Source organism: Catharus ustulatus, chromosome 5 (genome assembly GCF_009819885.2).
Source record: "Catharus ustulatus isolate bCatUst1 chromosome 5, bCatUst1.pri.v2, whole genome shotgun sequence".
NCBI classification, from domain to species: domain Eukaryota; kingdom Metazoa; phylum Chordata; class Aves; order Passeriformes; family Turdidae; genus Catharus; species Catharus ustulatus.
In genome coordinates this window covers 24,588,543-24,607,790 of record NC_046225.1, presented here as the reverse complement: position 1 = coordinate 24,607,790, position 19,248 = coordinate 24,588,543, and the positions used below count along the sequence as shown (strand labels likewise).

Here is a 19,248-nt window from a genome sequence, read left to right as displayed (position 1 = left end):
CCCTTCCCTCAAACAAAAATAATGATAAAAAACCCCAAACACACACACAAAAACCCCAAACCCACCCAGAATTGGTTTTGAGGGTAACCTCCCTCTCCCTCCAGTGCACACCTTAGCCCGCTTTCTTCCAGTTGATCAGCATAAAACCCTAGAGTCAATTAGACTTTGAAAAATGCCTCTGTCTGGTCTTCACAATAATTTGCTGCAGCATCAGTGGGTTTAGCAAGCACTCTTGCTATCCCCTCACTAACAGAGAAAAGTATTTGTGTTTTGCCCACAGTGCTTCTTTAAAGTGATCCCCCAAAAATAAAAAAAATGCACAGAATAAAGGGCACTTATCCATTACAACAGGTGTTTTTAAACTATTTTTTTAAACACTTGAACATTCAGTAAAGATAGTGACAAGTTGCTCATAAAATAGCGGCTGAATTGTATGAAAAATGTTTTATTGCAATTATACAGAAGTTACAGCAATTTCAGAAATACATAAAGCTTTAAATGGTCAAGGTCAGATTTCCTCTGAGCAATTAAGGCAACTGTCTCTTTAACCTAAATAGCAAGTGGACATTTTACCAGCCATGGACAAAGCAAAAGAGAAGAAACTAAGAACAGAGTTAAATGGTAGAACAGAATGTGGCTTTTATTTTGTCCATATTTGGCAGAAATTCTGCAGCTAATTACAATGTGTACCAATAAAATGCATCTGCTAGGAAAAAAAATACATAAAAACAGGTGAAAATTCAGCTGAACTAAAGATATTTTAAATCTGAGTCTTCAGAAAAGTTTAAGTTCTGTAGTAGGAAAATAAGAAACTAAAGTATTCAGCACAGCTGAAACACATTTGTTTTTGCCAGTTTTCTTTGTACAAGAGTAATTTAGCCTCACTTCCTTCTCTAGTCTAGTCAAGAAGCTGAACTAGATTTTAAAAATGCCTTCCATTCCTATGTATGCACTTGAAATATTGGTTTCAGTGGCATATGGCCAATTCTAGGGTGTCCAGAGATTAAATTTCACATTAATTTTGATAAAAATGAGATTAATTTCAAAATTTTAAGTGATAAAATGCAACTTTAGCTCTAACATACCAGTACCTAAGTGGATGTTTCAAGTTAAAATAATAGCTGTTGCAACATTAAAATCTGTTTCTCCAACTTAAATTGGAACTAAATAGCATCTTTTTAAAGCATTAAATTAACAGCAAAACGTATCCAAGTACTTTACTAATGTTCTGCATACCCCAAATAACTACGTATACAAGTTTTAGCACTATAGTTCTTTCCATGGAAATCCTTCTTCTTCAGTCCTAGCATCAGTGTAATAAAAACCGCACCCTCTTTATTTCTGCACTTAAGGAAAAACCATTCTTCAAACTCCTTTACCCCTGAGGAATGAAAGCTTTTGGTGACTCCACTTATAACAGGTCAAAAAATAGCTCCACATAACAAGCAAACAAAAATCCCCACCAGAATAAAGACTATCATGAAAACAAGCATTAAAAATAGAATAGTTCAAAGGAAGTAATTTTTCCCTAAAGATAACCAAGTTACAGAGTTAAGGCCCAAGCAGAAGCATTGGAAGTTTAATTAACACAGTAAACTCTCAAAAGCAACATAATATTCTTCTCTCAAACTTAATCTTTGAATCAATGCTTAGGACTGTTGAACAGCTGTTCTCTGCAGCTGCTCACTTAGCACCCATTCTCAAGTATGGGCTGTGGTTTTATATGCTTTATTTGAGATCGCAGGCAACTTTTAGATTTTTATTTCCACAGGCACTTTATTCATAAAAAACACACTCCTTGTCAAAAGCACATTGAAAATATTTGAAAGTTCTGAGTTACACTAGTGCACTGAAACACAGTTGCTGTAACACAGCAACTAAAGCTAAAAAAATCGACTTTTCGTCAAGTGCATGTCACATGCTTGCAAAGGTGTTGTTTTTGCAGGACATTGAAGCATGCAGCCATTTGCCTCTTAATATTTTCATAAATATTGCACTTTTTTGTAAATTAAAAAAATGCAGTCATTTTCTCTGAAGCATCTAGTAATTAAGATAGGAGGGTTATATTTCAATGTGGCTTAGGACTACGATGGGTAACCATTCAATCTTTGGTGCACTGAGAGAAACAGGAAGACAATCCAGACTATTGTTACTGGAGTATCCACCTTCACACAAACAAAAACCCCAACTAGTCCTGGTTTTATCCTAGATGATGGGCTTGTTTTGTTTCTGCTTTAAGTTACACCAAACATGGAATATTCCTTCCACTGACACAGAAGTTCCATCAAATAGATCTTAGAGAAGCCCTTTTACTTCTTGAAATACTAGGTGGAAGTGATTTAAGAGAATTTATTCTAGTAAATGAAGAATAGCAACTTAGGGTACAACCATTTCAGAGCACAGGCGTGTGCTGCAGTGGCACCAGTGCACATGGACATAGCACCCACTCTTGCACATTCATGTGTCTGGCTGAATTAGGAGCAGTATGCTCATTTAAGAGCTGACCATAGCAGGACTGCCATACCTGCCACAGGCAGACATTTTCACAACAGCAAGCTCATGAGTAAGGGGCCTTTTACAAAAACTAAAGTCTCAGTATTCTCTGGGGATGGAAAGTGTAGGCACTGCTGCCCAAAAATGCCTCTTTGAAAGATCTGGAAGTGTGATGTCCACTACATACAATAAAATCACAACCAAAAGCAAGGGGGAAAGCAATGATAGCTTCTGCAAGAGAAGGCACAAGATAATTTTTCACTTTAAGAAAAAGTTGCTTGTGAAGCTTTCAAACAAAGTTGGAAAATTACTTTGCCATTTCACAATCTAAAAAATCTAGTTTAAAGTTCTTTCACATGTTTTTATAATCTCCTACTGTGAACTGTCTTGGCAATTAAGTTGTTTCACTTCTGTTCTTTAGATAGTTACATGGTCATGTCCATCACAAGTTGTTTGGGTTTTTAAGTTTCAGCAAAAAGTACATCTACACTGTATAATCAGTGTCTTTCTAATACACCTTTGTCCACTTTACATCCTCTCCCTCTGTCTTCCAGGCTTCAGCAGTGATGATGAAGCCAGAGAGTTATTTTCTTTGAACTACAAGCCTGGCATTTAATCCTACCTAGTACAATTCTTACATTTTAGACTGAGTTCCCAAAGATCAGCTATCCTAAAATGTATGAAAATTTAGAAATGGACATGTAGTTTAGAATAATATACATTCCTAATGTTTTCCTGCATTAAAATACTATTTTTTGCAGTTTTTATACAAAAAAATTAGGAAAATGTATCTATATAAAAAGCATTTGGAACAGGCTTAAAATGTAGAGAAATTTTGTTTTATTGAGATGGTGTCAGAACAACTTTCCTTAGTGCTCACATATAATAAGAGAAGGCCAGCTCTTTATAATATTTGAAATTATTAGCACCATAAATGGATATAAGCGTTTTTATTTTTAAAGATGTAGGTGGTTATGTAAGTAATCCAGCTGTATTCATTAGTACGCAGGCTGGCCATAAAAAATTTCAACTTACATGTGCCCAGTAAACCACATAGGACAATTTCTTTAACATGTTTTTACCAAGTTCACAGTTGACAGTAAAGTGTTCATGACAGACGCACCTTTGGAGAGAAAAGCTACAAGATGCTCCCATTATTGCTTCTTCTAAAGTACAGCTAGTGCAATAGTTGGTTTTGGTTTGGGTTTTTTTAACACAGTGAATAGATTGCAGCACAAATCACAACTCTAGCTCTAGCACCTCTTGCATATATACAGCAAACCATAACACTCAGTTACCTAACAAAGTATCAGCTATAAAGTGTCATCCTGAAAGTTTTAACACTTAAAAGCCAACTCTTGCTAATTGTGAAGAATTTATATGAAAAAAACACCCAGTTTGCAAAGATCAGTAGAAACTACAGCACCAAAGGTTTCTCAATTTGTTACTGTAGTAGTCTGCTGCATGGCGTTTGCAGAACTAAAGTAACAGAACACCACCATCTTACCAGCTTCTTATCACACATGCATTACAGCATTCTTACACTACCATGTAGGGTTCCTCAGCAGTCAACCTCTTTTCTTGCCTAGTTTTTCCACAGTTGGATAAACAGCTCAAATTCACATACAGAGCTATGGATACATAAAAGTCCTGCAAGAAAAGCTGTCAGTTGACAAGGATGAAACATGTTACAGCCAAAGTGAGGTCCTGCACCTTAGGGAAGTCTTGAGAGTTTTCAAAGTCACATGGAAAGCATGAGAACCACAGCCATAAAACCATTATTTCCGCTTTTACTTTCAGGTTCCTTGGTATAAACCTGACCTCAAAAGCTAGCAGAACCTTTTTTACATCTCACACATGCTCTTCTGAATCACAAAAATAAACACAAACAAACATGCTTAACGTTTAAGAAGCAAGAATTGGTTCCTGAGAGAAAAAAAGTACATCCTAGCATGTCAGGTTTTGAAACCTGAAATTATTTTCAAGTACTAATTGTGCAAAGATGTGTCTGACAAGAATGCATTTTGGCTTTAGTGTTAATTACAAGGCACTCTCAAATGTAAATCCTACTCTTCTGTATTGAGTCACTTAAAAAAAATAATTAGTAGAAGCAGATGTAGTTAGACAGGAGGCTAAAGCAGCACAGGCTTCAGCATAAGCAGCATTCTGAGTGGTAACAAACTGAAAAAAGTGGAATGCAAACCCAGTTTTTACATAAGTAACAAAGCACTGCTAAGTAACTCAAAATGTAAGAGGGGTTGGAGTTCTGTAATATTGTTTAAGGTTCATGCACAAACACTTCAATGGTAGAGGTAAAAGTAATCAGGGAGATCAATTTCCTCTTGATATTCTCAGCACACCTGCCATCTTTAATGAAAATAATTTAGAAAGCAAACAGTTCCACTCATCTTAAATGTGACTCACACACCTGTAGTAACACCCAATTGTATGTTCAGTTGAATTGGAATACAGCTCTCTGATGACTGGTTTTACAGAGATTTGCCTTTTCAGGCCCATTTATAGTTTTGATTTGTAAGTGCCCTTCACTTCTTAGTACTGCACTGTCAGTCTGAAAGCAGCTTAAAAGGACAGGCAAAGATAGCTCACAGCCATCTGTATTGTACATGTACAACCTGGTTTGTCTTCCTACGGAAGCCATTGTGTACTGAATCCAATGTTATTTATGCCAGAGAATCCCCTTTCCACACCCATGTGTCTACATGGTGCCTGGCCCAAACTGCTTAAGATGCTCTTATTTCAGACTCATTTCTGATCACTTTTTCTCTTATTTAAAAAATTAAATACACCCCAGAAAGTAATCTTCAAGCATATTTCAGCAAAGACACTTCGTGAAAATTGATCTCAGTTGGCATAAAGGAGATTATTCTGTGTAATTCTTTGCAGTGTCACAAATGCTAACCTCCTAAAGACCATATTATGCTGTGAGAAAATGCAAGAGCTGACATTATTACTATTTAGGCACAGCTTGAAAAAGGAGTATTTCTCCTAGAAGAAACCCATGCACAGACACCTTGAAACATCTTAGGTACTGCATCCAAGCGATCTGCAATTTTTCCACTGACATTTACCAGAACTAAAACCAGTTATGCTCAACCATACAGACAGCAAGTAAAGGACACACTCACTCCTCATCCAGTTAAAGGATTGGGGTCAACCACTACAGAATCATTTGAAAAAGTGAAAACACTAACTATACAGCATCTTTTTTCAACAGTAATACAGGTAAGTCTGCATGGAACATGCAGGCAACATAATTTCAATTCCAAAAAGTCACACACTGCTCTTCTCCCAGAAAGAAGTGGTTTGCCCTCTCTTCCTAGGACTGAAAACTAGTTTGCATCTTAAAGGTTAGTACACAGCTAAGAGGTACAGAAAATAAACATCTAGCCATTTGCTCAACTCCAAGTCCTTTGCAATTAAAATTTTTTTACTGAAAACAAGTCAAACCTTTGTGGGCTTTTAATAACTGATTTACAGTAGAAAGAGGGAATCTTAAACACCAGTATTTCATATACACATGAAAGACTGCACAGTATTGTTACTTCATCTTTAAACATCATACAGGTATTGAGAGTTTAGTTAGGAAAGATGAGTTCGGAACTGTTTCCCTGCAGTACATGAGCTACCTCTATCTAGCCTGACATTGTTATGTCCTGATTTCTAGGTTAATAACATTTAATCATATGGTTAAATCCATGGTAACTGAAGTCAACTAGGAAAAAAGCTTCCATTTGCTTTTAGCATCGCAGCATTTTGTTCTTGTTTTAGAAACTATTAGTGACAGCTTGTAGGAACAACTTATAAGAAAAACTGCTAATAATATTTAAGTACTTTAATCTCCAAGCACCTCTGAGTTGGGTTTTGTTTTTATATTTTAACTTATGGATGAGAGCCAGCACAGAATACACAGCTGTACCATAGAATAATGTGTTTAATACTGCTGCTTCCTTATAGGTTTGGGTTTGTTGTTTTCTTTTTTTAATAACCGTTACACAACTTAAATCTATGCTTCTGAGAAGTTAGGTGTAGTTTTAGCTCAATTTCATGCAAGAAGCAATATATGACTACCATCTATTTCAGTGTTTTCATCTTCCTTCCTTTTCCTTATAAATACTACAAATGCCTTTGTCTCTATTCTGTTTCACAGCACTTCCTTCTAGATTCCAAGCAGCAACATAAAGTGGCACATGAAGGCTTACTTATAAGCAAAGCTACTCTGATGGTCTGCTAGGGTATTTTTCTCATGTGCACTTCAGCAGCAACACTCATTTGAATGATACCTAATACAAGTATTTACTTTTAAGATACCTATGCTTAATAACTGAATTTAAGACATTAATTTTACAATGTCTGGAATAGAATACTTCTATACAGAACTGTTCAATCTTTTAGCATTATTCTAATTTTGTGTGCCTACATAAGAGTCCTAGATAAGTTCAAAACATGTATATTGTAAAAATATCAAGATGACAATGGAGCTTTAAAACTATTAGATCTGCCAGTAAGGCAAAATGGTTCCAGTCCATCTGGCAACTTGGACCCATTTCCAAAATTACCCCATCAATCTTTAAGATTCAAGGTTTATGCATTTAAAAAAACACCACAAAAAACTCCCAAAAATCCTACTAACAAAGGAAAAAAAATCCCCACAAACAAAAAAAAAAGAGCTATATGAAAGTTCATTTAAAGTTAATGGAAAGACCACCTTCCACTGAAGTTAATAGATCTGTCTCTAGAACAGTAAATCCCATCCAACAACATGAGAAAAAGAATTTGTGTTAGTACCAAGCAACTTAGGATAAACTGTCTAGCCAGATACTACTGATAGGAGAAAGCCAGAGATTGAACCAATTCTGATTTAAGACCCTAGTAAGTGGATTTGCAATAATCCAATTGGGAGAATGTTCTCATCTCTTTTAAGACTTCCCAGTTCTGTCTCTGTTGCTGAGCTTTATTTCTCTATTACATGAATATAGTGTATTTTAACAAGCTTTGTCTTAGTTTCCTTCTCTCCCGAATGCTTTTTTAAGGAGGGCAGCAAATCCAGTACTAGGATTCATTGCAATGTTTAGCACAGCTATTTTTGTTGTTACACCACCTGTGGCGATCTTCCCAAGAAAACAGTAGTGAAGGATAACAAACAGTACCATTTATGTCCACATGGGAGTGCTAAGCACGTACCGAAAAAGGTGTCCATTTACAGTGCTTTCGAGTAGACATTAACAACTTCTTGCATATAGAAGTAAGCATCTGTAGCATGACCACTTAGCAGCACATTTTTTTAAATGCTCAAGTTAACATTTTAAATCCAGATTTAAATTTATGTTTGTTTGGCATTTTAAGAAAGTCCATCAGTATTCATACTGATAGGTCAGGTGTACAAATGTAGTGGGTTTTTTTTTATTAAGTGCCTGTAAAGTTCAACATGTAAATGCTCTTTAGTCAAGAGGAGCATGTTATAATCACAGTAAAGGGACGTGATATCTCTGAGAAATATTATTGTAACTAGCAAAAAATTATTAGTGACACACTAGAAAGTACTGGGCATATACAGACAAAATAATATACTGACCAGTTGATTGTAGGACTAACAAAGTCCAAGTTTGTCCTTCTAACCTATTGCAATGTCTTGCTGCTCAGGATGAAACTATACTTTAAGCTTCAGGGTATTTGTATTCAATGATCACTAAGATGTTAAAATTAGTAATTCTTATGTAGCAGTTGTAGTTTGTATTGGATAAACTACTATAGCAGTAAGAACTAGAGTATACCACTACTTACCCCATTTTATCACCTTGCATATAGGTCTAAAGAGTCGTCAAATACAGCTATACCATCCAAGTTGCAAAAGCAATCAAAAGCTATTGAGAGGGCAGACAACTGGCGCTTTATGCTAATTAAACACACACACACACACTCCTTTGTGAGTTTTCATACAATGGATAAATATTAAGCACTTAAGGGAGGACTGAGCCAGAACAGGAACTAAGTATTTTGAGCTAGAGTTGCTATCTAAACTTTCCTTTTGTGTTACAATACAAGTCTCTATCAAATTCAGCAGTGGAATGAAAGCTCACACAGCCCAACAAAAGCAAAGTCTTTACTTGGTTCTATTTCATCACTTCCACTTTTTTTTTCTTCAGAAAAGGAATAAGAGTAAAAAAAAACCCCAAACATCTCCTCCTGCATGAAGAAAGCCTGCTTTGCAGTTCTATTACAGAAATCCCACCAAGGCATGGTGGTGGTTATGCAGACAATTAGATACGTAGACTATCAAAGTGTTTATTTTTCAGCCACCAGATGAAAACCACTGCTTAAGCTCCTTAGATAGTGCTTTTCATCATGCTATTTTCAAGGCACAGTGACCACTAACAAAATCCATTCATAACTCCTAAAAGATAGCATTACTACAAGTGGATTAACTTGACTGTATTTAAGGTATCACAAAGCTTAGATTTTAGCTTAAATTATGATCTGTGAAGTAGTACTGATATAACATGTAACTTGGGAGATCTATTGACTAGTATTGAATAGAATCATTTATATGATAGAGAACAAGGATTCAAAAGTATTTTGATACTGGCTTTTTAGCCATTCAAAGTCTGCTAGAAGCAAGCAAATAAAAGCACAGATATGCCCATACACACACAACTTCAGGGGTACATTGTCAGAGTCTACTAAGCTCATTTTAAATAACAAAACCAAACAACAGCAGAATTTATCTTTCTTAACTAGGTTTTTTTGAAGAATGTATTGAAAGGAACACTTTTTATTGTATTATTTTGATAATGCACATCAAAAATAACCTCATATACAACTCAGATCCCCATAACTAAGTATGATTATATTTGAATACTCTATTTAATTTTATAACTTTAACTCTACTTTTTTTTTAAAAAAAGTCATCATTTAAATTGTATTCACACTTTACCCTCAGTTCAAGACATTCTTAAAATATGCAGCATTTCATTTATACTAGTATTACCTCAACACTTAAAGCAGTTCTATCTTTTCATTAGGTTTTAGCGAAGATCTGAAAAAAATATTGAGTTAACTGCAGAAATAAATACGGAATATAAATGGCTAAACATGGTGTGCTAATTTTCTACTCTGCTTCCATAACAATACGAAACAACATAAACCAACAAGAAACAGGTAGCTGTTAATCTGTAGTTTTGTCACATGTTCACCCCATGGTAATTCCCCCATTCTCAGCCAACTTGTTTAAATAGCCATTTTAGCTGGACTGAAACCCTGAGGTAAACATTTGAGTTCTATGACAGTGTCATTTAGTACTAAATTATTTTAGGTTGTAATTGAAGAAATGCTGCTGTTGTAGATATTTCACCTCAGCACTTTTTTGTCTGTTTTTTTTTTTTTAAATAAGTCACAAACATGTGTCAAGAGGTAAAAGACAAAAAGAAATTCCATGGAGAACTATGGCTCCCAAGCAAACCTGCTACATAGTTTCAGCAAGAGATTGCTACTAAAATTAAAACATTTTAAATGCAGTCCCATTTTGGACCTAGCCTTGCATTCCTCACACAGGGAGAGCTTTACAATTTTTGCCTGCATCAAGAACTCTATGCTCACTCTTCTCACTAAATTTTGTTTTAAGGTGTGTGCTTTTGTGTATATATGCATCTATATACACTCACAGGCACTGTATAGCTATAATACACAAGGCCAGCTGCAATTCAAGGTTTAAATGTTGAAACTGTGTCCCTTATTAAAAGTAAAACTTTAGGCTCCTTGAGCTCTGATGTTAGTAGCTATTTCTAATTTGCAAATTCATCAGGTAGCACAACTGTTTAAATATAAAATTACTAATAAAAATGTAAAAATTGGTATATAGTACAATACATGGAAGTTAATGGTGGTAAGTAGTATTTTATGGTCATAAGATATTCATACCCACAGCATATAAAAGTCAGACTTGCTTCCAGCTGTATCAGTCACACGAAGGCCTTACCTTCATTAGCAAGAATAATGCAACAAACCACTTCCCACAATCGTGTTTTTTTTTATACACCTCAATATGCAAATATCGTGCCTTTACATTTTAGAATGTTTTTGCCCTTACGCACTCCAGAACTCTGAGGATGAGACTTTTGGGTGCTTCTGTGGATGAGTGATAGTAATGGAAGTGTTACTGTGGTCTTTGGCACCTCTATCTCATTAATAAAGCAAAGTCCTGCTCCAATTTTTCTTTAATAAAAAAATCCCATCAGTGGTGCATTTGGTTAGCACTGAAGAGTAGAACAGGTCTATACAGCCTGATGAGAGGAAAACATCTGAAATGCAATACATGTTTACAATTGTCTTTCCATCAATTGCACAGAAGTTTGGTCCACTTCTTCAGTTACAGTCTTCTCAAAAACTTTGGTTACAGCATTAATATTTTGGTAAAAAAAAAATCAAAAATCAAAAAGCCAGAGTAGATGCTTTCCTTCTTTTCTTCAGGTAGATTTTTCATTGTCCTCTCCAGTCTTCTGAACACGTGAATACTTTTTGCATGAAGATTTGAAGCAGCTGGGGGGCCAAGATATTGGCCAAGAAAAACTGCAAGGAACAGAGCCTTGCACATTCTTCTCAAAGAAATAAAATATTGGATACCACCATGCTCGAGAGAGAAAATTCGTCTGTGAAGACACCTTTAAAGTCTGTATTGGCACAAGCATGTAAAGAGGAAAAGGCAACTGTCAGTTTAAAGGCTTATAATCAGTTACATTGAGTCAAGACAACAGTAAAAATGCAATGTATTTGCATGCATTTCTGCAAAGACTGAGTATTTAGCCTAGAAAACACAGAACTGAGATAGACACTGTCAACCAAATGCATACTACAAACTGAGCATCTTTACTACAAAGGGATGCTTTGCTGCTGCGCAAAATGTGGGGCAACAAAGCACTCAAGCCCTTTTCAAGTGCTTTCAGGCATGTCTTGTTTCCATTGATGAGCAGTAGTTGAGAATTACATTAAATGGGCTTCAGAGCTATGTTTTTACTTGAAAGTGTTATTGAAACAACAACAGCAGCAACTTTCTGTACAGTGTACCTTTAATGACATTTATAAAAGAATTGTCACTAGAATTATAGGATTGTCTGGGTAATTTCAGTTGGCCAGAAGTTTTACTACTCAACTACTTATAAATAAGCTGAGACAAAGAAGGGCTATTCTATACATCAACTACAGCATTAAAACCTCAAAAACTCAGAAAATTTTTTTAAGACTAATTATTTACCTAAATAACAATGAAATTCCTTGGCCATTCTGTTTAAACTTGTGTTTAAAATATGGAACATCTATTTTTATTCTGAAATTAAGAACTAACTTTAACGTTTAGGCCATTTTAAGAAATACAGGCTATACATTGATTGTGAAGGTATTTGCCACTCACCTTTTCATTAGCCATTGAGTGGTACCACCAGAAGAGCCGTGTGGTGATATAGTAGGCAATGATGACATCTACAGTATAGTGTTCATGAGCAACCAGGATACAAATGATGCCAGCAGCACTCATCAGCCAGCAGATTAAGTGATACCACCAGAAATGACGTGGTGAATCTGTGAGACAGGGAGGTGACAGGGAAAAAACACAGCAAAAAGCCATCTGTTATTCTAACAATCCACAAAAGGAAGGGGAAAAGATAAAATTAATTAAAGGCGACTGAATTTGAAAACATATATCACACTGGTACAGACTCCCTGCTTTGATTGGTATGAATCTACATGGTGAATTACGTAAACTTACTGAGGTGCTCTTACTTCTTAAAGTGAGCACAAGACAGGTTAGTTACACAACACCCACTCATTTTCAAGTCAAATTAAGTTTTCCCGTTAAATCACTTCTAGGATTTGGGGTGCAGAGGAAGAGACAAAATTGAGGTAAAACATACACTTGGGTTATTTAACTTGGGTGTATTTAATCTTTTCTTTTCACTGTTGATATTCAAGTAAACTCAAATCTCTAGAATTGATACAACTTGAGCAGAAATCACAAAATAAACAGAAAAGGACACTCATTTTAATTCTAAAGTTTTAATTAATTTGCATGAAGCCTCAGTTCTGTGAAACAAAGGACAGTATATGAATTTGCAGGATTTACAAATGGGAGCAAAACTATTTAAAATGCATTTCAGCCACTTCAGTGGAAAAGTTCTCCTGAACTTCTTTCCCCATTGAAAAAATGCCCTCAGTGTCACAATGACCATTCATAACTTCTGACAGGCTAACTGGTTTCATTTCACTCACAGCAGGAGGTTTTGGCACCTCTTGCATTGTGGGGCAATGGTCAGCCTTTACTTTCACACAATATCAGCATAAAAGTTACTGATCTCAACAAGCCGACCCAACAGGTTCTCAGAGGCCTGTGCAAAATAATAACTATAGGGCCACTTTTTTGTGTAAATATCAAGACAATAAATTCTTTTAACTCCCCCCATAACACTACAGACAGATCTTAAAAAAAAAAAAATCAGTAGGTGGAGATAAGAAGCCAAGCAATCTCAAGAAGTTGATAAAAACAGCATTGAGCAAGACAAAGGTTGAAAATACTAGAAGTACAAATAACTATTCTGGTGAAGAATGTGGTACAGAGAATAAGTGAAAAAATGGCAGAGTATGAAAGGAAGAGAAGAGCAGAGCAAACACTGAACTAAGCCAAACAAAAACCTCAGAATGTATCTTATACATGTTACCAAAAGAGCAAAGAAGACCACCATAAGCAGCCTCTAATTCAGAGCAATTATAGGGCTTATACCCTGGTTCAGACAACATTTTGATCATTATATGGAAGGTAAAAAAAGGAAAACTATGCATTTCTAACTTACAGAGCTTGATCTAAGGGAAAGATATGCCTAAAATTAGGCAGCAAAGACCTTATTACAAAAATTTGTGTCATAATATTGCTCCAATCCCATATAGCATAAAGAGAAACTAGCCCAGAAAATATTGGGTTGTCTTCATCTTTCCTGGTACAACTGAATACACGAATAGCATTAAAATACAACATAACAGGCAAAACAAGGCAAACAATAACTCTTATTAGACTATTTTCCTAATATTGCTCTGATATTTGTGGTGAGTTATAAATGCCATTCCCACACCAATATTCACATCACAGGAAAGACCTAGGTCTAAGAATCATCAGACTAATCAGCATCCTAAATCACTATTCAAAGAAGAACATCTCAAATCTGCAATTTGGAGTCTATCACATTCAAGAGGCCCTTTTTTATTATGTTTTTTGTTTAAGGCAGAATGCAGCACTGCAGCACCTTGTTCCCTCAACATTTTAATAAAAGGAAGGCATCAAATTAATGCTGGTTAGTCTTTTTTTTACTTCAGTGAGAACTACATATTCCTATGAGCCAAGCTAGCATTTGCATAGTTTGGGATACAACAACAGGAGGGAAGATTCCAACACCAAACACATGAACCAAGAAGGGAACTCCCCACTACACATTCATGAGTGGCCAAGTTCCCAGGAGAGAGCTCTTCTTACCACATATTAGATTTAGAAGTCAATGCTAATTCTAACACTTCAATAAGATGCGCTGGGTACAGCATATAAGATTTTTCCTCCCATGCCCCAGAGCAATATAAAGCAAAGTGGGAAACCATAACTGCATGTTCTGCATGCTTGCCAAACTCTTATCAACTACAAGAAGCATTAAGTAGGAGACGAGCACAAGACATCCAAAAAGCATGAATTAACTTTTCATTGCTTGCAGTAACTAATATATAGCACACCTGAGAAACCTAACTTTGCTTCTGGATGCAGTAAAGTGTGCAATGATGCTGTGGTCAAGCTACAAAATTCCCTACAACCCCCTGCAGCTAACCTGCACAGAGCTAGTGTGCATAATTACTACAGCACGTTTTATACAAATTTTAAATAACCTGTCAGCAAATGATGAAAAACTATCTTGTTTTAATCAAGCAATAAACACTTACATAAAGATAGAGCTGACATGTTTAGCCACATTTAGCTCTTCATTAAAGCCCACAACACTTTTAGTCAGCCTTACCACAATCCCTAGGACGGTGATGGAACAGCTCATCCTTGAGGCCATCATTAAGCATGTGGAAGACAAGAAGGTGATCAACAGTAGTTAGCATGGATTCACCATAGGGAAGTCATGCTTAACCAGTTTGATTACCTTGAAAATGTGGACAACTGGCTGGATAGGTAATGGGAGATAACTGTCAATGGGAACTTCAAGCAAGACTTCTGACACTGTCTCCCATGATATCCTCACAGGCAAGGCTGGACAATTAGTGAGGCCAGACTGAGAACTGTCTGAACGGCAGGGCTTAGAGGGTTTTGAATCATTGGCACAGTCTAGGTTCAACCCAAAGGTTCATACTGGGCCCAGTATTGTTTAAATTACTCATCAACAACTTAGATGAAGGGATAGAGTTCATCGTCAGCAAGTCTGCTGCAAATACAAAGTTTAGAGGAGCGGTGCTTCTGCCCTTCAGATCTCACACATTGAAGGAATGGGCAGAGCAGAACCTTTTGAAACTCAGCAAGGGCAAGTTCAGGGTCCTATACTTGGGAAGGAAGAACCTGGTGCACCAATACAGGGTGGGGCCCAACCTGCTGGAAAGCAGTTCTGCTAAAGAGTACCTGGGGGTTCTGGTGGCCAAGCTGTCCATGAGCAGTGCCCTCACGGCCAAGAAGGGCAGAGTAGCCTGGGGTGTATTGGCAAGACCACTGTCAGCAGGTGGACAGAGATAGTCCTGACCCTCTACTCAGCCTGGTGAAGCAGGTCCACTGGAGGGCTAGGAGAACAATTAGGAAACTGGAACATCTCCCTTATGAGGAATGACAGAGGAAAATATGCCTGCTTAGACTAGAGAAGTGTGAGAGGAAACTTCAATGTGTCTAAACATTGAATGGAAGAAGTCAAGAGGACAGAACCAGACCCTTCTTACTGGTGCCAAGCAATAGGACTAGAGGCATCATGCAGGAAATGATGCACAGGAAGTTCTACCTAAATGTGGTAAGAACTTGTTCAGGTGGTCATGCACTGGAACAGACTGTCCAGAGAGGCTGTTAAGTCTCCCTCACTGGAAAGGTTCAAGAACTGTCTGGACATAACCCTATGCAATGTACTCTACAGAACTCTGCCTGAGCAGAAAGGTTGGGCTAGATAATCTACAATGGTCCCTTCCAGCCTCAACCATTTTGACTTTACTACAGCCACAGTTCCATTTCCACTCAATTTGTGTTTCAAGCCCATATAAATACAGTCTGCATACAACTGACAGTACTAGGGCAGTAGTTTTACACATACTTTTGTCATTTGTTTTCCCAGTGCAACAAATATGAACAAGAAAGTGCATTGAAATACAATCACTTACACTCTTTGATGAACAGATAGACCAGCGTTAATACTACAGTGTGTCCACTAAACAGGAAGTCTCCACACAGGATGTGTGATCCAGTTATGGATAGACCACCACCAGAAATCAGTCGCAGGATTCTCTGAATCTTTGCCTGAGCATCTCCGTTCAACTAAAACACCAGAAGTATAAAATAAATTAAGATACACTGTGACATTTCTTGCCCAAACACACATAGAGTCAGGGAGACAGATAAAAGGACAAATTATTTTCATTTTCTTCAGTTTCTTTCACATATTCTTAAACAAATAAGCATGCATTTCAAAGTTGACAGGTGATAAAGATCAGTTTGGTAACACTAGCATTCTATCTATGCTTTCCTAGGCTGTTTTAAAATATGCATTGGATGAGAATGAGATGCAGAATATACTGAAAAGGTAAACCTTAAAAATTTGTAAGGTCAGATATCTCATGACAGCAATTGACAGAATGAATGAAATCCATTAAAAACTGGTACAACCTTGCATACCAATTCTTATTCCGTTCAGAGCTGACCAGTGTTTCTACTGAGTAAAAAGTCCAAACTCATTTCATTTTAGATTTAGTTACAAATTCAGTCAGGACTTAACTCCTTTTGGGAGGATGTACATTTCAAAGTATGTATTAGGACCTGCTTTTGACTTCTCATAGATACTAGGCAGTTTTATCAAGCTGTGTTAAATTAACTCTAGGAAAAAAAAAACCAAGAAAAATGGATAACTTTTTCATAATCAGAAAAATATTCATATATGACAAAAAAGTCCAAAAGAATTATCAAGCATTTTTCCAGAGTTCAAGTAACTAATCCTGGTTTCATGCTAGCAGAATGCACTTTCAGCAGACATTTGCATCTTCCTTTGATTACCTCTTCGCACTCCTCAATACACAGTATACTACACAGTCATTCCCCAAGCATTTTCAGACACTGATTCATAAGAAAGTAATTTAATCCACTATATCCCTAAGTTATCTCAATGTAGAAGACAATGACCATGATGTTGTAACTCAAGACTGGAAATCCTATTATCCAAGAGGTGACAAATTTATCCCCCCACTAAACTGGTAATAGTTTTTTTCAGTACAGCCAACACAATAGTTTGTACCAAGGAATTTTAAGTCTACAACTTTTTATTAGTAACCTAAAGTGGGAGTAGCAACTCCCTTATGCCACCACTTAACTCCAATGTTATTAAATTTAAAAAATATATTTTGTAAAACTATTAGCACATCCATGTTTCTATATTTACGCAGTTGAACTTAAGTCACATTCCTATATATTTTGTAGGTTGGAAGTGGAGACAGGAAGTTGACTCCAGGTATTGTAATAGCTCTTGACCAAATAGTGTGAGAAACTAGGCAAAGCACATAACAGTGGGGGTTTTCAAAGGGATACTGCAACACAAGATCGCACACCAGCGCATGAATTACAGTATTCACCTTGGGTATCCTACCATATAAGAAGAAACATTGCTACAGTATTAAGAGTGATTAGCTTTAGCCTCAGAAACAAGTTGACTTAGCAGCATTTATTTCAACCAAAGATGTTCTGAAAAGGAACACTCAACTGCATCAACAACTTGAGGATCTGTTATCACACAAGTTTTGGTTTATCACTACCTATGTTTCTGAAGACATCAACTGAAAGTAACTTGTGTTATTTAGTAATATCTGAAACATTATCTTCTATTTATTCTAAGGAGCCATCAGGACTAATGCAGAGACTAAGGCAAGAAGCAAGAGACAAAGACTCTTACCTTTGGCGCACACTGAAAATGCATTCCAGGCACAGGTAAGGTGGTAACATACATGGTAATACAGCGATACAGATACAAAGTTCCTATTATAAAAAAGAACCTGCGTCCCACTATTGATCTGAAAGCAAGGAAAGGAGGGAGAAACAGATTGAGTACAATGTTTACATGCAGGATATTCAACAGTTATGGAGCTCCAGCTTCATGAGATAGCTAACTCCTCAGAACAAAAGAGCAGCCTCACCCCAGCTCTGTTCACCATACACCTCTCTGAATGAAATACTAAAACATCCCTCTTCATCTTTTAGTCTCGTTAGCTCCTTACAGTGTAACTTACAGGCATTTTTTCCTCAACTCGGTGAGCTTTTCTTTTTAGTCCCATACCATAACCACATTCTCGACTTAAATATATATAGTTTAAGCAAACAAAGACACAAGAGAAAAGGTTCTATTTTGCTGTAGAGGACAGTGGGCTCTTCCTCAAATTTTGATAAGATTTTCTTATATCATCAAGATTTTCCCAGGTCAGTAAACACACTTTGAAAAGCCCAATCTTAGAATAAATTTGACTAGTGTATAAGTGTTAGAAATTCAGAGTTTAAAAATATTGTCCAATAATCAGAAAACCTGTATTTCCATATCTGGCATGGACTCTAGGACATTTTGTAAACAAGCCATCCCTTTGTATTTTCCTGCCAGCCCTATTCTACAAGATTGTTACAGATTTTACTGTACAATTTCTTCTACCTAAAATGAGCAATATAAACATAAAGCAGAGAAAAAACCCATATTGCTAACTTACTTGTATCTAAGAAACAACCACTGGAATATCCATAATCCAAGTAGTATCATTCCATTTATTTCTGATACAGAAAAAGCCCATTTTACACGATCAATGTAATCAAAAAATTTGTCAGGCAAGGGAGGGCTTAGCTCCTTTGGAGGTACTCTCTCATGGACCACAGTGATCATGACAGTTGTTAAAATCAAGTTGAAGAGAGCATAGACAAAGGCAATGCCTGTTTTCCACCATTCCAGAGGAAATTTGTTCCTAGATTCAGCAGGCATAGCAATCTGGATGTAATCGGGATATTTCTTTGTTGTTTTTCGCAAGCCATTAGACAAGCCCTTTGGTTTGCTAGTGCCATTTTTGTTCTCTTCACTGACTGAGAGTGTAGGTCGTGAGTAGCCATTAGAAGTCTCATTTGGCTGACCCTCCATATGCTCTTCAAGCTTTGCTGTCTCAATGGTATTCATTTCCAAGCTGTATGATCAAAGAGGCTTTATTAGTGACTAATTTCTGGGCTCTCTGAACTCTGTTATTCCTCAAAGTCCAATGTTCTTGTTCCTAGATGACTTCTGTAGAACTCTAACATGCATCCATTGTGCTTTCAAAGGAATTTGTGAAGACAAATCTTTCTTCTAGAGCTGAATTATCTGGAAAAAAACCCCAAAACAGATACTGAGGACCTTCTTAACTAGTAATGCAACAGTGAACAAGATATTCTCTGAACAGGCATTTTAAAGTATTTAAATTCCATCCAAGCCTACTTTCAAACACAGTCAAAAGTCAACTTAGTGTGAAATAATT

At 36.5% G+C, this 19,248-nt stretch overlaps 1 protein-coding gene across 1 annotated transcript in view; it reads right to left on the bottom strand.

Moving 5' to 3' along the window:
- Window positions 1-429: 429 nt before the first annotated feature.
- The window catches only part of SGMS2 (sphingomyelin synthase 2), a 41,541-nt gene continuing 22,722 nt past the window's right edge, over window positions 430-19,248 (bottom strand). The window contains exons 2-6 of the mRNA XM_033061060.1: window positions 18,460-19,094; window positions 17,661-17,778; window positions 15,886-16,039; window positions 11,915-12,081; window positions 430-11,177 (exon numbers count right to left, since the gene is read on the bottom strand). Coding sequence (XP_032916951.1) covers window positions 10,974-11,177; window positions 11,915-12,081; window positions 15,886-16,039; window positions 17,661-17,778; window positions 18,460-18,914 — 1,098 coding nt within the window. The 5' untranslated portion in view covers window positions 18,915-19,094 and the 3' untranslated portion in view covers window positions 430-10,973. The remainder of the gene's footprint in view (window positions 11,178-11,914; window positions 12,082-15,885; window positions 16,040-17,660; window positions 17,779-18,459; window positions 19,095-19,248) is intronic.